The 16,762-nt window shown below is 43.5% G+C and overlaps 2 protein-coding genes across 2 annotated transcripts in view; both read left to right on the top strand.

The window, feature by feature from the left end:
• Positions 1-11,383, top strand: part of LOC117524269 (olfactory receptor 1019-like) — a 65,757-nt gene extending 54,374 nt beyond the window's left edge. Inside the window, 1 exon segment of the mRNA XM_034186040.1 lies at positions 11,182-11,383. Within this exon segment, the coding sequence (XP_034041931.1) occupies positions 11,182-11,383 (202 nt within the window).
• A 3,990-nt stretch (positions 11,384-15,373) lies between these two features.
• Positions 15,374-16,297, top strand: LOC117524268 (olfactory receptor 6N1-like). Its single transcript, XM_034186039.1, has one exon. It carries the CDS (start codon positions 15,374-15,376, stop codon positions 16,295-16,297), a length of 924 nt encoding a protein of 307 aa, XP_034041930.1.
• Positions 16,298-16,762: the final 465 nt, after the last annotated feature.

The following is a 16,762-nucleotide window of genomic DNA, read 5'->3' as shown; positions in this document are numbered from 1 at the left end:
TGACGGAACCCAGCGCTAAAACAACCAGAAAGCGGTTCCAATAACAAAACAATTTATTTTTCCACCCTTTGGTACATAAAAAAGTGTACAAACAAAAACTGCGTCAGTCTGGCGGAGTGAAGGACGACACGCTCTCCAGCGCCCACAAGGATCGAAGCCCGGCGCTTCTGGACCCACGTTCACCGCCAAACACCCCCCAGGTGGACACGACAAACCGACTCTGCGAAGGATAGAAAAAGTGAGGTAAGTCAGCAGCTACAACTAATATCCTTCAAAAAGCACACACTATCAGCAAAACATTCAGCTCTGAATTTAAGCTTTATGTAAATGAGCAGCTTCTCACAACAGGTGGAGGATCATCAGTCCGCATGCCACGGCAGCGAGCTGCACAATTCTCATCAAAGTTCAAATATACTGCGTAACGAAATACCAAGTTACTGTTAACAATTATTCAGATAATCAATCACCTCTGATGTGTGCTGACAGCGTGTGTCCCTCACCCTTCCTCCTTCACAGGCATGATGTGTCAAACCCAGGCGCGGTCCTCAGCGTCTCACAAACGAACATCACAAAGTCGAGTTCCCGGCAATTCTGCTTGAATCACACATGACTTAAATGCAGAACGCCATCTCATTATCTGCTTCAGCTGAAAGTCTTTAAGGTTGCACGTGAGCACCATACACAGGTGCTGCACATCATGTTGATGAGGGTGAAGGACTCTTCTGCCAGCACCTTCTCCACAGACAATAAATCAGCTTGCATACCACCTGGAGAGCAAAGAAAAGAAAAGAACACCCAAATGTCCAGCCAAACCCCCCAACACACAACAGAGGGTCCCTTAAAGACAGGGTGAGAAGTTTGGTCATCTATGGGGAGCTTGGAGTACATTATATCTTCACACTGTCCTGGGAATGCCTTCAGGCTCCTGAAACTTTGTAAGCCAGCGACCTCTGGTGGTGTTAATGCACCCCTGCTTGTTAGATGTGTTGATTTGCACGGGGAAAAAAAACAGAAATATGAGCAGTCATGTTTAAGATGGCTCAGAGTTTTGAGTACTGTAATGTTTGAGTTACTTCAACTCAAATATTTTATAGAAACCAATGACCTCAAATCAGTTTAGTTCACACAAATATTTCAACCATCTTCCTCAATAAGTCTTAGATTAAGTTCAGCGAAAATGAAAATGCAATGTCCTTGTGAACGTGACCATTCTGCACTTTGATGTGGAGAAACAAGTCAGTGATTCATTCAGTGACCTTTTGGCTTCTAGATAACCTCATCTGATCCACAGCCAGCAACACTCACAACTTCAACTTTACATAGGAGGTCTATTAGGTAATAAACCAACCCGTTTATTTATTTTTTTTTAACTATATGGATTTGAATGACGTGCGATTACACCAATCATGCTGAACCCTCGTGCGCATGCGTGAGTTTTTTCACGCGTGTCGGTGACGTCATTTCCCTGTGGGCAGGCCTTGAGTGAGATGTGGTCCCGCCCTCTCGGCTGAATTCCTTTGTTTCACACACTGCTCGAGACGGCGCGCGTTGCTTTATCAACATTTTTTCTGGACCTGTGAGGAATATCCGAGTGGACACTATTCGAGAAATTAAGCTGGTTTTCGGTGAAAAGTTTAACGGCTGATGAGAGATTATGGGGTGTTTCTGTCGGTGTAAGGACTTCCCACGGAGCGGGACGTCCTGCAGCGCTTCCAGGCGCCATCGTCGGCCTGTTTCGACCTGAAAACATCTTAATTTAAGGCTTAATTCACCCAGGACGTCGTGAGAGAACAGAGAAGATTCAGAAGAGGCCGGCATGAGGACTTTATGTGGACATTCCACTGTTTAAGGACATTTTTTAATGAAAGACGTGCGCGCAAATTCGCCAAGTCGTTTCTGTGACGACTCGACGAATCTGTGTGCGCCGCGACAGGAAAAACACCTCCGTGTTGAAAACCATTTGTAAAATTCAGGCGGCTTTTGATGGCTTTCAACAAGTGAGTAACTGAGAAATTGTTTAACAGCTTGGGCATGTTCCAACTTGCCCGTTAAGGTTTCCAACGGAGGTGTTTTTCCTGTCGCGACCCCCCGCGGTTGGGTCCGGCCCGACATGCAACTCTGCCCGCACGTTCTTTCATTACAAAATGTCCGTTAACAATGGAAGGTCCGAATAAACTCCTCATGCCGACTTCTTCTGAAAGTTCTCTGTTCTCTGACGACTTACTGGGTCAACAGAGCCTGAAATGTGGAAGTTTTCAACTTGAAACGGCGAGACGCTGCCGCCTCGAAGCGCAGATCGCCATCAGGCGCCGTGGGCCGTCCTTACGGCGACACTACCAGACCAAAATCTCTCATCAACCGTTAAAATTTTTACCGAAAACCAGCTGAATTTATTGAATGGTGTCCACTCAGTTGTGCCTTACAGTTTTGAAAAAATTTTGATCAAACAAAGCAGCAGTCTCTGAGCCATTCCTAAACAATGAAAAAATCAACGAGAGGGTGGGCCACTCCTCACTCAAAGACTGCCCACAGGTGAATGACGTAACCGACAGGCGTGAAAAAACTCTCGCAGGCCCACGAGGGTTCAAGCATGTCTGATGTAATCACACGTGATTCAAATCCATATGGTTTTTGAAAAAAATAATAAGGTCGGATACTTTTCTAATAGACCTCGTATAATAAAATCAACAGAGTTTATTACGTCCGCCAAGGACACAATAAAATCATGTTTATTTTTTTATTTATTTGTTGGACTGTCTTTTTGCAGGATTACGTCAAAACTACTGCAAATATTTTGACGAAATTTTCACCACAGATACATATTAGGCCATGGAAGACGCTATTAAATTTTGGAGGTGATCTGGATCCGGATTCTGGATCAAGATGACACTATATGCAAGCTTTGAAGGATTATGCCAAACTACTTCATGAATTCTTACAAGATTTACACCACAGATAGATAATTGGGCATGGAAGACTCCACTGAATTTTGGAAGTGATCCAGATCTGGATTTTGGATCAAGATTTCTTTTTATATAGACTTTGAAGGATTACGTCAAAACTACTTCACGGATTCTCACCAAATTTGCACGGCAGATCGATATTAGGGCATGGAAGACTCCACTGAATTTTGTAGGTTATCCGCATTCTGTATGAAGATAACTCTTTATATAGGCTTTAAAATATTACGTCAAAACTACTTCATGGATTCTCACCAAATTTGCACCGCAGATCGATATTAGAGCATGGAAGACTCCACTGAATTTTGTAGGTTATCCGCATTCTGTATGAAGATAACACTTTATATAGGCTTTGAAATATTACATTAAAAGTACTTCATGGATTCTATCTGGATTCTGAATCAAGATTTCCCTTTATATCAGCTTTGAAAGATGTCAAAACTGCTTCATGAATTCTCAGCAAATTTGCACACAGATAGATATTAGGGAATGGAAGATTCCAAAGAATTTTGGAGGTGATCTGGTTTCTGGGTTGGCAGCCGTCAGAAATCTTTTATTGCTCTTGTTTATTTATTTATTTGTCTGTCTGGCTGTCTGTTAGCAGGATTACGTCAAAAATAGTGCACAGATTTTTGACTAAATTTTCACCACAGACAGATATTATTTTGGAAGTTATCTGGATCCAAATCCAAATAAAGGATGAAGATGTCAATTTATATAGCCTTTGAAGGATTATTTCAAAACTACATCACGGATTCTCACCAAATTTGCACCACAGATAGATATTAGGGCATGGAAGAATCCACTGAATTTTGGAGGTGATCTGGATCTAAATTCTTGATCAAGTTTTCCCTTTGTATAGTGCTTGAAGGATTGCTTCATAACTATTTCACAGAGTCTCACCAAATTTGCAACAAAGATAGATAGTACAGCATGGAAGTCCCCACTGAATTTTGGATGTGATCCAGATCTGGATTCTGGATCAAGATTTCACTCTATATAGGATTTGAAGGATTACATCAAAACTACTTCACAGATTCTCACCAAATTTGCACCACAGATACATATAACGCCATGGAAGTCTCCATGAAATTTTGGAGGTGATCTAGATCCAGATTCTGAATCAAGTTTCACTTTTTTTCACTACTGAAAATCTCCCCTGTTGGACCGAGGACCTGAGTTCACCCACAGGTGTGGAAGATATTCTGCTCAGCACTCGGGGCCTCGGTTAGTCTTTCGTCCGGCTTTTATCCACAGACCGACAGCTAGGCAGAATGTGCAAACCAGGAACTTCAGTATATCCTCTCTAGTGTGTTACGTCTTCCCATCTGATGTCGTGGAGTGATCAGCTGCCATGGGTGGATTATGCCCACAATACTCAAGTCAGGTCTGGCACCAGACTCTCTCCTTTTGAGTGGTCCCTGAGCTGTCAGCCACACTCATTTCTGGCCCACGGAAAAGACCTCGCCGTCCCACTGGTGCGGGACACCTGCAGCAATGCTGACAGATGTGGAAGACGACAAGTTTCGCCTTGCTCCGGGGGAGGTACAGGAGCCAATGCCATGCAGATCAGCATCATACCCCAGCACCCCACCCCCAGTACCGATCTGGCCAGGAGGTGTCTTTATTCTCCTATGACATTCTTTTCAAAACTGAGTCGCACAACCTGGCACCCCACTTCATCAGTCCGTTTGTTGTGGACAGGGTCTTCAACCCAGCACCAGTCTGGCTCTGTCTGCCCCAGTCTCTTAGGATTTGTGGCAAAGCAGAGTAGTTTTAATTGTGATTTAATTTTAGGATTTAATTTAAGAAGGAGACCAACAATGCCAACCGAGGATATGGCCCCGGGACCATTCAACACTTAAATTATCCCAAAAAGGCAGCGCCAGGTACATGAAATAAAGAGAGGTACATTATCAAAATGTAGTTTTATTTTAACAGTTTATAATAAGTCTCCAATTATTTTAAATATATTCCCAAAGTTACAAAATATAGTTCATAAATTATACACAGTTCATCATTGACATTTCATTGCACCCTTTTCAGACAGTTCTTATATTACACTTGTCCTCAGTTCTCATGTTACACTTTTCCACCGGTTTCAATATTGCACTGTTACCAATCAGGTTAAAGGTTTTATGTGAACCGGCAGGCGTCTTAACTGCTGGGGTAGGTGTGTGCACTCACAGACAGCAGGAGGAGGAGGAGCGCCACAAAGGAATTCACAACGAAGTCCCACAACAACCCAGGCTCACGGGAGAGAGCCCCAAGCCCACAGCACATGCCTGTCAGCACACACTCTGACCAAACAGGAAGGAAACGCACACGCAGGCCAGACTGCTGCCCTGTAAGAACCGACAAACGCGCAGCTTTGGGTGTAGAATTTGCCCCAAACAAAGTCATGCATGAGTGCATGGCATGCCACCTCCAAGAAAACCCACTCCAGGTGGTTTGTAGGCACGCACACTCTGCGTGCTCTGAGGTTTCAACGCCATGTTGGCACCGCCAACCATTACCTTAAAGGTACACCGCACACCAACATGCCACAGATTTATCTTACATGCCATGTTTCCCAGATCAAGCGTGTTTACACTTCCACCCTGTGTACAGTGTTCGCAACATGTCATCATGTCAGCGATGCCAGTGACGCTCAACATCCGTCAGAGTGCCACTCACCATACACGTGCATATCCCTGCGCCTGCAAAGACAGCAGCAGTGCAACTCAACTTTTGTGTATATGCTGCATGTCAGTGGCTCTCACGCAGCATTGTGTGGGGACTGCTCAATTTTTGCCACCACTCCAGATGGCATTCAGTGAACAGTCAGCCACCATGTGCGCAAATGTCGGGAGGACCTATTCAGTGAGATTCCATGTGTATCAGGCTTGGTGATCAGGAATGGCTGGACACAAATGCAGGACTCAGACAAACAGCTCTGGTGTTTGAGGCAGTTAACTTGTCGGTTAAGCTGTGGTCGGTACATCAATCAATCAATCAGTTTTATTTATATAGCGCCAAATCACAACAAACAGTTGCCCCAAGGCGCTTTATATCGTAAGGCAAAGCCATACAATAATTACTGAAAAACCCCAACGGTCAAAACGACCCCCTGTGAGCAAGCACTTGGCGACAGTGGGAAGGAAAAACTCCCTTTTAACAGGAAGAAACCTCCAGCAGAACCAGGCTCAGGGAGGGGCAGTCTTCTGCTGGGACTGGTTGGGGCTGAGGGAGAGAACCAGGAAAAAGACATGCTGTGGAGGGGATCAGAGATCAATCACTAATGAGTAAATGCAGAGTGGTGCATACAGAGCAAAAAGAGAAAGAAACACTCAGTGCATCATGGGAACCCCCCAGCAATCTAAGTCTATAGCAGCATAACTAAGGGATGTTCAGGGTCACCTGATCCAGCCCTAACTATAAGCTTTAGCAAAAAGGAAAGTTTTAAGCCTAATCTTAAAAGTAGAGAGGGTGTCTGTCTCCCTGATCTGAATTGGGAGCTGGTTCCACAGGAGAGGAGCCTGAAAGCTGAAGGTTCTGCCTCCCATTCTACTCTTACAAACCCTAGGAACTACAAGTAAGCCTGCAGTCTGAGAGCGAAGCACTCTATTGGGGTGATATGGTACTATGAGGTCCCTAAGATAAGATGGGACCTGATTATTCAAAACCTTATAAGTAAGAAGAAGAATTTTAAATTCTATTCTAGAATTAACAGGAAGCCAATGAAGAGAGGCCAATATGGGTGAGATATGCTCTCTCCTTCTAGTCCCCGTTAGTACTCTAGCTGCAGCATTTTGAATAACTGAAGGCTTTTCAGGGAACTTTTAGGACAACCTGATAATAATGAATTACAATAGTCCAGCCTAGAGGAAATAAATGCATGAATTAGTTTTTCAGCATCACTCTGAGACAAGACCTTTCTAATTTTAGAGATATTGCGTAAATGCAAAAAAGCAGTCCTACATATTTGTTTAATATGCGCTTTGAATGACATATCCTGATCAAAAATGAGAAGGTAGTCCAAAAATAGCAACAGTACAATGATCATCAGGCTGAAGAAGTGGTCTGGAAAACTGGCAGGAGATCAAAAAACATGATGAGGCAGGCAGGATGAGAAAAAAATAGAGAACAGAGCAGGAAAGAAGGCACAAGGCACATCGATCTGGCAAGGGACTAGAGAATTGAGTGAAGCTTATGTACACCCAGCTGATGCGCTACAGATTAGACACATGTGTGTGTGAAAAGCACCAGAACAAGGGTGTGGCGAGACAGAGTGAAACACCCACCATCACGCACCAAAAGACAGACAAGAGAGATAGAAACAGAAAACCACAAGCAGGAAAAAACCAGCAAGAGAACTAACATCCAAAGAAAACAGTAAAATAAAATAACTAAACAGAACACCACACACATGAGAATACAAAATTCCAAATTCTGACAGTACACCCTCCCCAACAGCCGAACCCCAATGGCCCAGGGGAACCAGGGTGAGCAGCATGAAAGTCACAAATCAAGGCTTGTTCTAACACAAAGCAGGAGGTAATCCATGACTGCTTCTCTGGGCCATAACCGTCCCAGTCCACCAGGTACTCGATGCCACAACCCTGCTGACGAGAGTCCAGGAGATGCCGCACAGTGAAGACTGGGCCACCAACCACCAACCGGGCGGAGGGCTGGGGAATGGCCGGAGGGCACAACGGGCTGGAACGAACAGGCTTGACATTTCTGGCATGGAATGTGGGATGGATATTCATCGACATCAGGAGATGAAGACAAATAGAGACAGGATTAATAATTTTGGAAATTGGGACTGGACCAACAAAACTGGGAGCAAGTTTCCTGGGCAGTCCTCTCAGGGGCAGGTGGCATGTGAAGAGCCACATCTTCTGTCCAGATGAATAAGACGGCGTCATGGATCTCTTCTGGTCATTAGCAACCCTGTAAGCCGCTGAGGAACATAGCAGGGCCCTTCTTGCCCACTCCCACGTTCGTCGGCATTGGAGGATGAGACTGAGGGATGAGGAAACAGAGGAGCATAAGGCTGTGGAGGAAATCAAGGGAGGTTGGTAACCATACACAACATGAAAAGGAGACAATCCAAAAGAAGAGGAAGGCAAACATTTGAGCTAGTTCAAAACAACATGCTGAGAGGCGAGGATCTCCTGATTTCCTGAGGGAAACTGCATAACCTGAAGACCTGAGATAGCATGACCTCGGCAGTTTCCTTGGCTGAGGGAAGCTTAGGCAGAAGAATGAAATGAGCCATTTTTGACAATCTATTCACCACAGTAAATACAGCAATGTTGCCCCTAGAGGGCAGAAGATAAGTTACAAAATCAACAGAACTGTGTGACCACCGATGCGTAAGAACAGGCAAAGGAAACAAAAGTGCCTGCAAGTGGCCACATGGAGGACTTGTGCATAGCACACACTTGACAAGCATGAACATATTCAGAAACGTCTTGGAGCAAACAAGGCCACGAGGATCTTTGTTGTACCACGTAAGCAGATTTCTTGATACCAGTGTGACACGAAAAGTGGCTGTCATGGCTCCACTTGATTACTTCCCACCTCAGAGAAGCTGTAATGAACGATTTGCCAAGTGGTCACCCCGGAGAAACTGGCGTGTTACCCAAAACAGACTTAACCTTAAACTCAATTTCCCATGTTATGGCTGAAACGAAACAGGAGGCAGAAAAAATGGTTCTGGGGTCGGAAGACACATCTGGCAAGTCACCTTTCTGTGATCCTGTTCCGTTTTTGGAGCCCAGTCGGTAAGACAATGCAAAATTGAAATGACTGAAGAAAATAGCCCACCTCGCCTGCCTAGCTTTAATGCCGTGTTCACACCGGATGCCACGCGAGCGATGCCGGCGACAGGTTGCCATGTAATCTTTATGGAAGGACGTGTTGTGGTGCCACAAAAGTCCAAGCTACGCAATGCAACGTGATGGACTCGAATGAAGCGATTTTGAGCATTGCCTTCCTCCCCAAGTTGAAAAATCTGAACTTTTTTGTCTTGTCACATCACGATGACCAATCAGGGACTGGATATGTAGTGACGTGGAGATTTCTTGAGTTCATACTTGATGTGGACATGTCCTGTCTCTGGCAGCCAGCCTGTGAGCAGGACTTATGTCCCTTTTGTCCTTTATTTCAGTTTCAGGAGTTTTTGTCATGGAAAGAGGAGCGGAGGAATGCGCCACCATGCCGCAAATGGCGCGGCACAAAACCACAGGAATTCGCGCATCGGGATGGAGCCGCATGGCGCAAAGCAACGCCGTGATGAAGCCTCACAGGACATGTTCTGGCATGTCCAGCTAATCCACAATTTCTCGGATAGTCACATGACTGAAAAGCCACCGAAAGCCGTCTGAAATCCATCTGAAAGCCATCCTGTGAGACCAACACGGAGGTGGTTTTGTGCCGCGCCATTTGCGGCATGGTGGTGCATTCCTCCGCTCCTCTTTCCATGACAAAAACTCTTGTAACAGTGGAATGTGCCAAAAAAGTCTTGATGTCCACGTCTTCTGCCATTTCTGTGGTAGTCAGATGACGTCCCGGATCAACACAGCGTTCAGTTTGGAAATGATCTGGTCGTTTGAGCCTGTCGATCGCCGCTTGGAACGCGGCGCGCCCTCAGCCGCTGTGGGCGGTCTTTAAACCGGCTGTAACACTCCTCAATCTGTGTGATCCCCATAAAATCGTCCCTGAAAGCCATCTGAATTTAGCGAAAGGTGTCCACCTGGCTGTCTCTCACAGTTTCTGGAAAAATTTGATGCAGCAAAGCTCCAAATTATTCAGACATTTCCCTGACAATGAAAATCCGACAAGGGGGGTGGACCAGTGCTCACTCAAAGTCTGCCCACAGGCGAATGATGCAACCGACAGGCGTGAAAAAACTCACGCATGCGCACGAAGGTTCAAGCTTGGCTGATGCAATCACACATGATTCAAATCCATATAGTTTTTGAAAAAAAATAAAAGGTCCGTTACTTTTTGGACAGACCTCGTAAAAATAGGACTTTTTCCTATGAATAATTATGATGGCTTTTAGAACTAACAAATTTAATTTTAACGATCAACCTACAAGGTTGGACACATAAGAAATTATTAATAGTGACTGACCAGTATTTCACAGTTCCTCTGATCGCGCCTCGGCGTCCTGGCACCACTCCGCAGCGTGTTTTTCCACTGAGAGACACCTCGGGCAGGTGTCTTTTTCCAAGTGAAAAACACAGTTATGGGTAGTTGTTGGCGCTCTTTTTTTCTTCTGGGCGAGAAGATTCTTATAAACAGACACACGCAGAACACAATGCGCATGCTCTCCCTTCGCTCACTGCCTCCGGTGTTACCGTTGCAAGATGGATGCGGGACCCACAAAGAATCCAAGTCATTAAAAAGAAACAAACTTCTGTCAGTGGCCACGGAGCTCTGCAGCTGCGGTTACTGAGACCATATAGCACTGCTGAATTCTATCCTTGCGGGCTGCTGGAGCGCTCTGCATCAAAACAGCGAGCGTAGTCTCTGGACCTGTTGCCAGATTTTGGCTGCAACTCAGCACAACAGACAGTGGGTCGGTGCGAGTGGCTCTCAAGCGCTGCAGCGCTTACCGAGTCTGCCGCAGACTCGGTAAGCGCATCGGAGGCAGTGAGAGCAATCGCGGTGATGCCGACCGGCCGGCCTGATGAGGACACAGAACACAATGCGCTGTTAAAAAAAAGAGAAGAAGCATGAAAAATTACACTAAAAAAATCCGCGAAACTGCGAGGCCATGAAAGGAGAACCGCGATATAGCAAGGGACCACTGTACACAAAAATGCACATATTGAGGAACTCATGCACGACATCATTAACCAAGTTTTGGAAGACAGCAGGAGCATTCGTGAGGTCAAAGGGCATTGCTAAATATTCATAGTGATCGGTGGGCATGTTCACTGCTGTCTTCTACTCATCCTCTGTCTCATCCTGACTAAATGATATGCATTACAAAGATCAAGGTTAGTGAATATTTTAGTGCCTCCACACGATTGGAACCTAGTAGAAATGAGAGGCAGTGGGTACCGGTTCTTTACCAATATGGCATTAACCCCACGGTAATCTATGAAAGGACAGAGGGACTTATCCTTTTTCTCAAACCCCTCCCATGCAGGCAATGAAGAGGGTCGAATCAAGCCGGCCACAAGCAATTCCTGGATATATTCATTCATTGCGGTGCGTTCAGGTGCCAAGAGGGCAAAAAGCTTTCCCCAGGGTTGGATCGCCCCAGGGAGGAGCTCAATGGCACAAACAAATTAGCGGTGAGGCAACAAAGACTTAGCTTAGGGTTTACTGAATACTGGTACAAGATCATGATAGCAGGACAGTACCTGGATAGCCAGCGCGATGACCTCATTGAGATCTTCAGGAAGGTCAATGGCGACTAGCTGGTCCTGGATGTTGTCCACCAGGACCAGCTAGCTGGGCCAATATTAAGCATCCGGAGTTCTGGACCTTTTTCCAGCCACGTTTCTCCCTAAGCAAGTAAGTCATGTTTCCCACGGGGCAGAAGCTACATGTCTAAAAGAGCGACTATTATTTTGGTATTTCCTCCAAAGTTATCAGTGGTTTTGTGCTCGTAGTGGTAGACAGCGCGTAAATTAGTGTGCCTGAATCATGCACACTTCATATGCAAATAGCCATAATGTTGTTAAAAGCACACTTGAAAGCTTCATAATACCGTGAAACCGTGAAACCATGAAACCGTGGTATTTTTGCCCACGGTTATCATACCGTCCAAATCTCATACCGGCCCATGCCTAGTTTGACATCACCCGTCTCTCCGGTGAATTGTTGTGGATAAGACAACTGGTTGCAAAAAACAGGTTCGGGTACAGAAGCCGATGAGGCTACTGAGCTTGCTGTGTCCATCACTTGCCAGATTGATCTATCAGGCCTGGTGGTCAGGAATGGCTGGACACAAATACAGGACTCGGACAAACCACTCTGGCATTTAAGGCAGTTTACTTGTAGGATAAGGTGGGGTCAGTACACGAGAAGGCAGTCCAGGAAGACCAACAGTACAATAATCATCAGGATAAAGGCATAGTCTGGGAAACAGGCAGGAGATCAAAATACATGATGAAGCAAGCAGGACGAGAAAAGAAATACAAGAGCAGAGCTGGAAACGAACATACAAAAAAAACAGCAAAAACAAAATAACTAAACAGAACACAACACACATGACAATACAAAATTCCAGATTCTGGCAACATGAGCAGTTTGTTGCCTTTTTGCCTGTTTTCATTTGATTTTGTGTCTCCGCCTACTCTCCACCAGTCACAGCCCAATGAGATACTAGCCTGAGCAGCAGAGAGGGGAATCAGGAATGACATCTTTAAATTACTTAGGTGTTTTCTATTGGTTGAGGTTGACTAAATTGTGGACCAGCTGCTTCTTATCAGATGAGGAAAATCTGAATGAAAGTTTGAATTCAGAGTCTTCCTGGGAGAACATGTGCAATGCTACATTAAAGTCATCTTCAAACACGGGCAGTGGAGCACCTGCTGGACATCAACACAGTCTTCAAGGATTTATTATGTGTAAACAGCACACATTACATAGCAGAATGTTTTAAACTATGGTATTTAAAAAGATAACTCCCAGCCCCCCCACCCCGACACACTCATACACACACACACACACACAAAAGCCCAGGCAGAATGTGCACATTCAAGAAACAGTTGGAAAAGATACCAAGTGTGGAACGAAAGTCATTATCAAAGACAAATGATGTGGAAAGACTGTGAACAGCTTCGCAGCATAACACAGCTGCAATGCATCAACACACACGCGCGACTGCTGCTTGTCCGACATGACGCATGGTGAAGCTGGTTCAAGTACCACTCTGATAAGGTCACGCTCCTGTGTGTGTGTGTGTGTGTGTGTGTGTGTGTGTGTGTGTGTGTGTGTGTGTGTGTGTGTGTGTGTGTGTGTGTGTGTGTGTGTGTGTGTGTGTGTGTGTGTGTGTGTGCGTGTGTATACAGTCTCTGGGGACATCTTTGTTATTTTGACACGTGCTGTTCAGTTCAGCATTATGAATAGTTCATCTTGGCTACATTAAAAAGAAAAACATGAACAGGCAAAGAAAAAATTGCATCTGAGCTTTAGCTTGTTATTGTGCTTTGAGGCAAACAGTCTGAACATAGACTTGACTACACCTCAAATCTAAACACCAACAGACAGTTTAAATTAATCAGAATATGGTCTCAAATACAAAAGCATGTCTGGCGCTTACTTTTAAAATTAACTTTATTCAAGAAAAATGTCTCTCTGATCAGTCCACAGTGATGATGTCACTGTAAGATACCTAGAAGGCCATGGAGCGTGTCAAAGAACATGTTCAACACAGCAAACTCAAAAAATAACATGGCAATCCACAACATTTCCCCCATCTGGGTTTAACAGCAAAGAGAATCACTTGAAATTCTAAAAGCCTCAGAGAATGTTTTTCACTCAGAGACGGCAGCAGGAAATCAGAATGCGTAAAATGAAGGTGTCTTCTATATGAGATGATCTACAACATCTCCAAAATTCAGTGGACTCTTCCATGTCCTCATACAACCCCTGGCAAAAATTATGGAATCACCGGCCTCGGAGGATGTTCATTCAGTTGTTTAATTTTGTAGAAAAAAAGCAGATCACAGACATGACACAAAACTAAAGTCATTTCAAATGGCAACTTTCTGGCTTTAAGAAACACTATAAGAAATCAAGAAAAAAAGATTGTGGCAGTCAGTAACGGTTGCTTTTTTAGACCAAGCAGAGGAAAAAAATATGGAATCACTCAATTCTGAGGAATAAATTATGGAATCACCCTGTAAATTTTCATCCCCAAAACTAACACCTGCATCATATCAGATCTGCTCATTAGTCTGCATCTAAAAAGGAGTGAACACACCTTGGAGAGCTGTTGCACCAAGTGGACTGACATGAATCATGGCTCCAACACGAGAGATGTCAATTGAAACAAAGGAGAGGATTATCAAACTCTTAAAAGAGAGTAAATCATCACGCAATGTTGCAAAAGATGTTGGTTATTCACAGTCAGCTGTGTCTAAACTCTGGACCAAATACAAACAACATGGGAAGGTTGTTAAAGGCAAACATACTGGTAGACCATGGAAGACATCAAAGCATCAAGACAGAAAACTTAAAGCAATATGTCTCAAAAATCGAAAAATGTACCACAAAACAAATGAGGAACGAATGGGAGGAAACTGGAGTCAACGTCTGTGACCGAACTGTAAGAAACCGCCTAAAGGAAATGGGATTTACATACAGAAAAGCTAAACGAAAGGCATCATTAACACCTAAACAGAAAAAAACAAGGTTACAATGGGCTAAGGAAAAGCAATTGTGGACTGTGGATGACTGGATGAAAGTCATATTCAGTGATGAATCTCGAATCTGCATTGGGCAAGGTGATGATGCTGGAACTTTTGTTTGGTGCCTTTCCAATGAGATTTATAAAGATGACTGCCTGAAGAGAACATGTAAATTTCCACAGTCATTGATGATATGGGGCTGCATGTCAGGTAAAGGCACTGGGGAGATGGCTGTCATTACATCATCAATAAATGCACAAGTTTATGTTGATATTTTGGACAATTGAAAGGATGTTTGGGGATGATGAAATCATTTTTCAAGATGATAATGCATCTTGCCATAGAGCAAAAACTGCAAAAACATTCCTTGCAAAAAAGACACATAGGGTCAATGTCAATGAGCAGATCTGATCTGATGCAGGTGTTAATTTGGGGGATGAAAATTTACAGGGTGATTCCATAATTTTTTCCTCAGAATGGAGTGATTCCATATTTTTTTTCCTCTGCTTGGTCTAAAAAAGTAACCGTTACTGACTGCCACAATCTTTTTTTCTTGATTTCTTATAGTGTTTCTTAAAGCCAGAAAGTTGCCATTTGAAATGACTTTAGTTTTGTGTCATGTCTGTGATCTGCTTTTTTTCTACAAAATTAAACAACTGAACGAACATCCTCTGAGGCCGGTGATTCCATAATTTTTGCCAGGGGTTGTAGAAGCAGAAAAGCTCAAAAGAAATGAAATGATTTCATTGTTTTTAATTAATGTCACTTAATAATAAATAAATGATCGGAATGACTTTTATAAAATACATGTGACATGAAAGTAAATACATCTTGAAAAGAAACATTCTCATTCTGACATTATCTCAGCCTGCACATTAGACCTCACTGGCTGTGACGCAGCTGTAGAAAGTAAATGATAAAAGATTAAACTTCTGATTGGTTAACTTGAAATCCCAGCTGATGTGTTGCTGCAGTCAGACACAGTATAAAGAGAGTGTGAAGGGAAAACACACACTTTTCAGGAACAGAGGCAAACAGCATGTTCATGAAATGGGCAATGAGTCCTCAATAAATGTGTTTTTTCTTTCAGGGTTAAATGAAACAATGAACCACAGAATCACTCTTTTCTCTGTGACTTTAATATGTTACTGTTTGATTTTTCTGTTAAATGTTTCTCTTGTTGTCATCATTATTTCAGATAAGAATCTCCATGAACCCATGTATATTCTGCTGTGTGCCTTTTGTTTGAATACACTCCCTGGGACAACAGGTTTTTACCCCAAATTTCTCTGGGATCTGCTGTCTCCTGTCCATTTGATCTCTTATTCCGGCTGTCTGATTCAGGCTCTGCTGGTGTACTCATATGCTTTGAGTGATCTTTCTATTCTTGCACTTATGGCATATGACAGATACCTGGCTATATGTCGCCCCCTGCAGTACCACTCCATCATGACAAAGAAAAGACTCTTACAGGTCGTGGTTTTCTCATGGCTAACACCTTTTTGTGTAATGGGCATTAATATTTTCCTCACATCTAGACTCAAATTATGCAGCTCAAATATTTCCAGGATTGTTTGTATAAACTGGATTATTGTTCAACTTGCTTGTTCTTCATCTGACACAATGATTAACAACATTGTTGCTTATATTACAATAATCATTTATGTTTTTCATGGTTTGTTCATAATTTGGTCATACATGTATTTAATCAAAACATGCATAAGTTCTCTAGAAAACAGGAGAAAGTTTATGCAAACCTGTGTGCCACATTTAACCTCCTTACTCACTTTTCTTGTGACAATACTGTTTGATTTAATGTATATGAGGTTTGGTTCAAAAAATTTGCCTCAAACCTTTCAGAATTTTGTTGCAGTAGAATTTCTTTTTATTTCTCCAATTATGAATCCTCTGATTTATGGTTTCAAATCTGTTAGTATTCGCAAGAGAATTCAAGTTTTAGCTGGATTTAAATAGTAAATGATTGTTTCCGTGTTAGATTTTTTGAATAATATTCTTCTACATATCTGGCTCTAGATTGGCACAGTGGATTAGTGGTTTTCATGGTTCCATCACAGCAACAACGTCCTGCAGTCACTTCCCGCCTGGTCCTTTTTTCTGCAGAGTTTGCATATTCTCTCCATGTTTGTGTGGGTTCCCTCCATGTGCTCCGGGTTCATACCTCTTCCAAAGACATGGACATTAGGTGAATTGTAAACTTAAAATTGACCATAGGCATGAATGAGTTTGTTTGTCTCTGTGTGGTCCTGTCATAGACTGGTGTCCTGTCCAGGGTGCACCCCGGCTCTCGCCCTGTGACTGCTGAGATGAGCTCCAGCAACCCCGTGACACATGATTGTAGTAAGTGGATATAGAAAATGAACATTGGGATCTGAAGGAAAATTTTAAGACTTTTTTTTTAACTTACATTTTACAAAATTC

Source organism: Thalassophryne amazonica, chromosome 14, assembly GCF_902500255.1.
Source record: "Thalassophryne amazonica chromosome 14, fThaAma1.1, whole genome shotgun sequence".
Taxonomy (NCBI): Eukaryota; Metazoa; Chordata; class Actinopteri; order Batrachoidiformes; family Batrachoididae; genus Thalassophryne; species Thalassophryne amazonica.
This window is presented reverse-complemented; position numbering and strand designations above follow the sequence as displayed.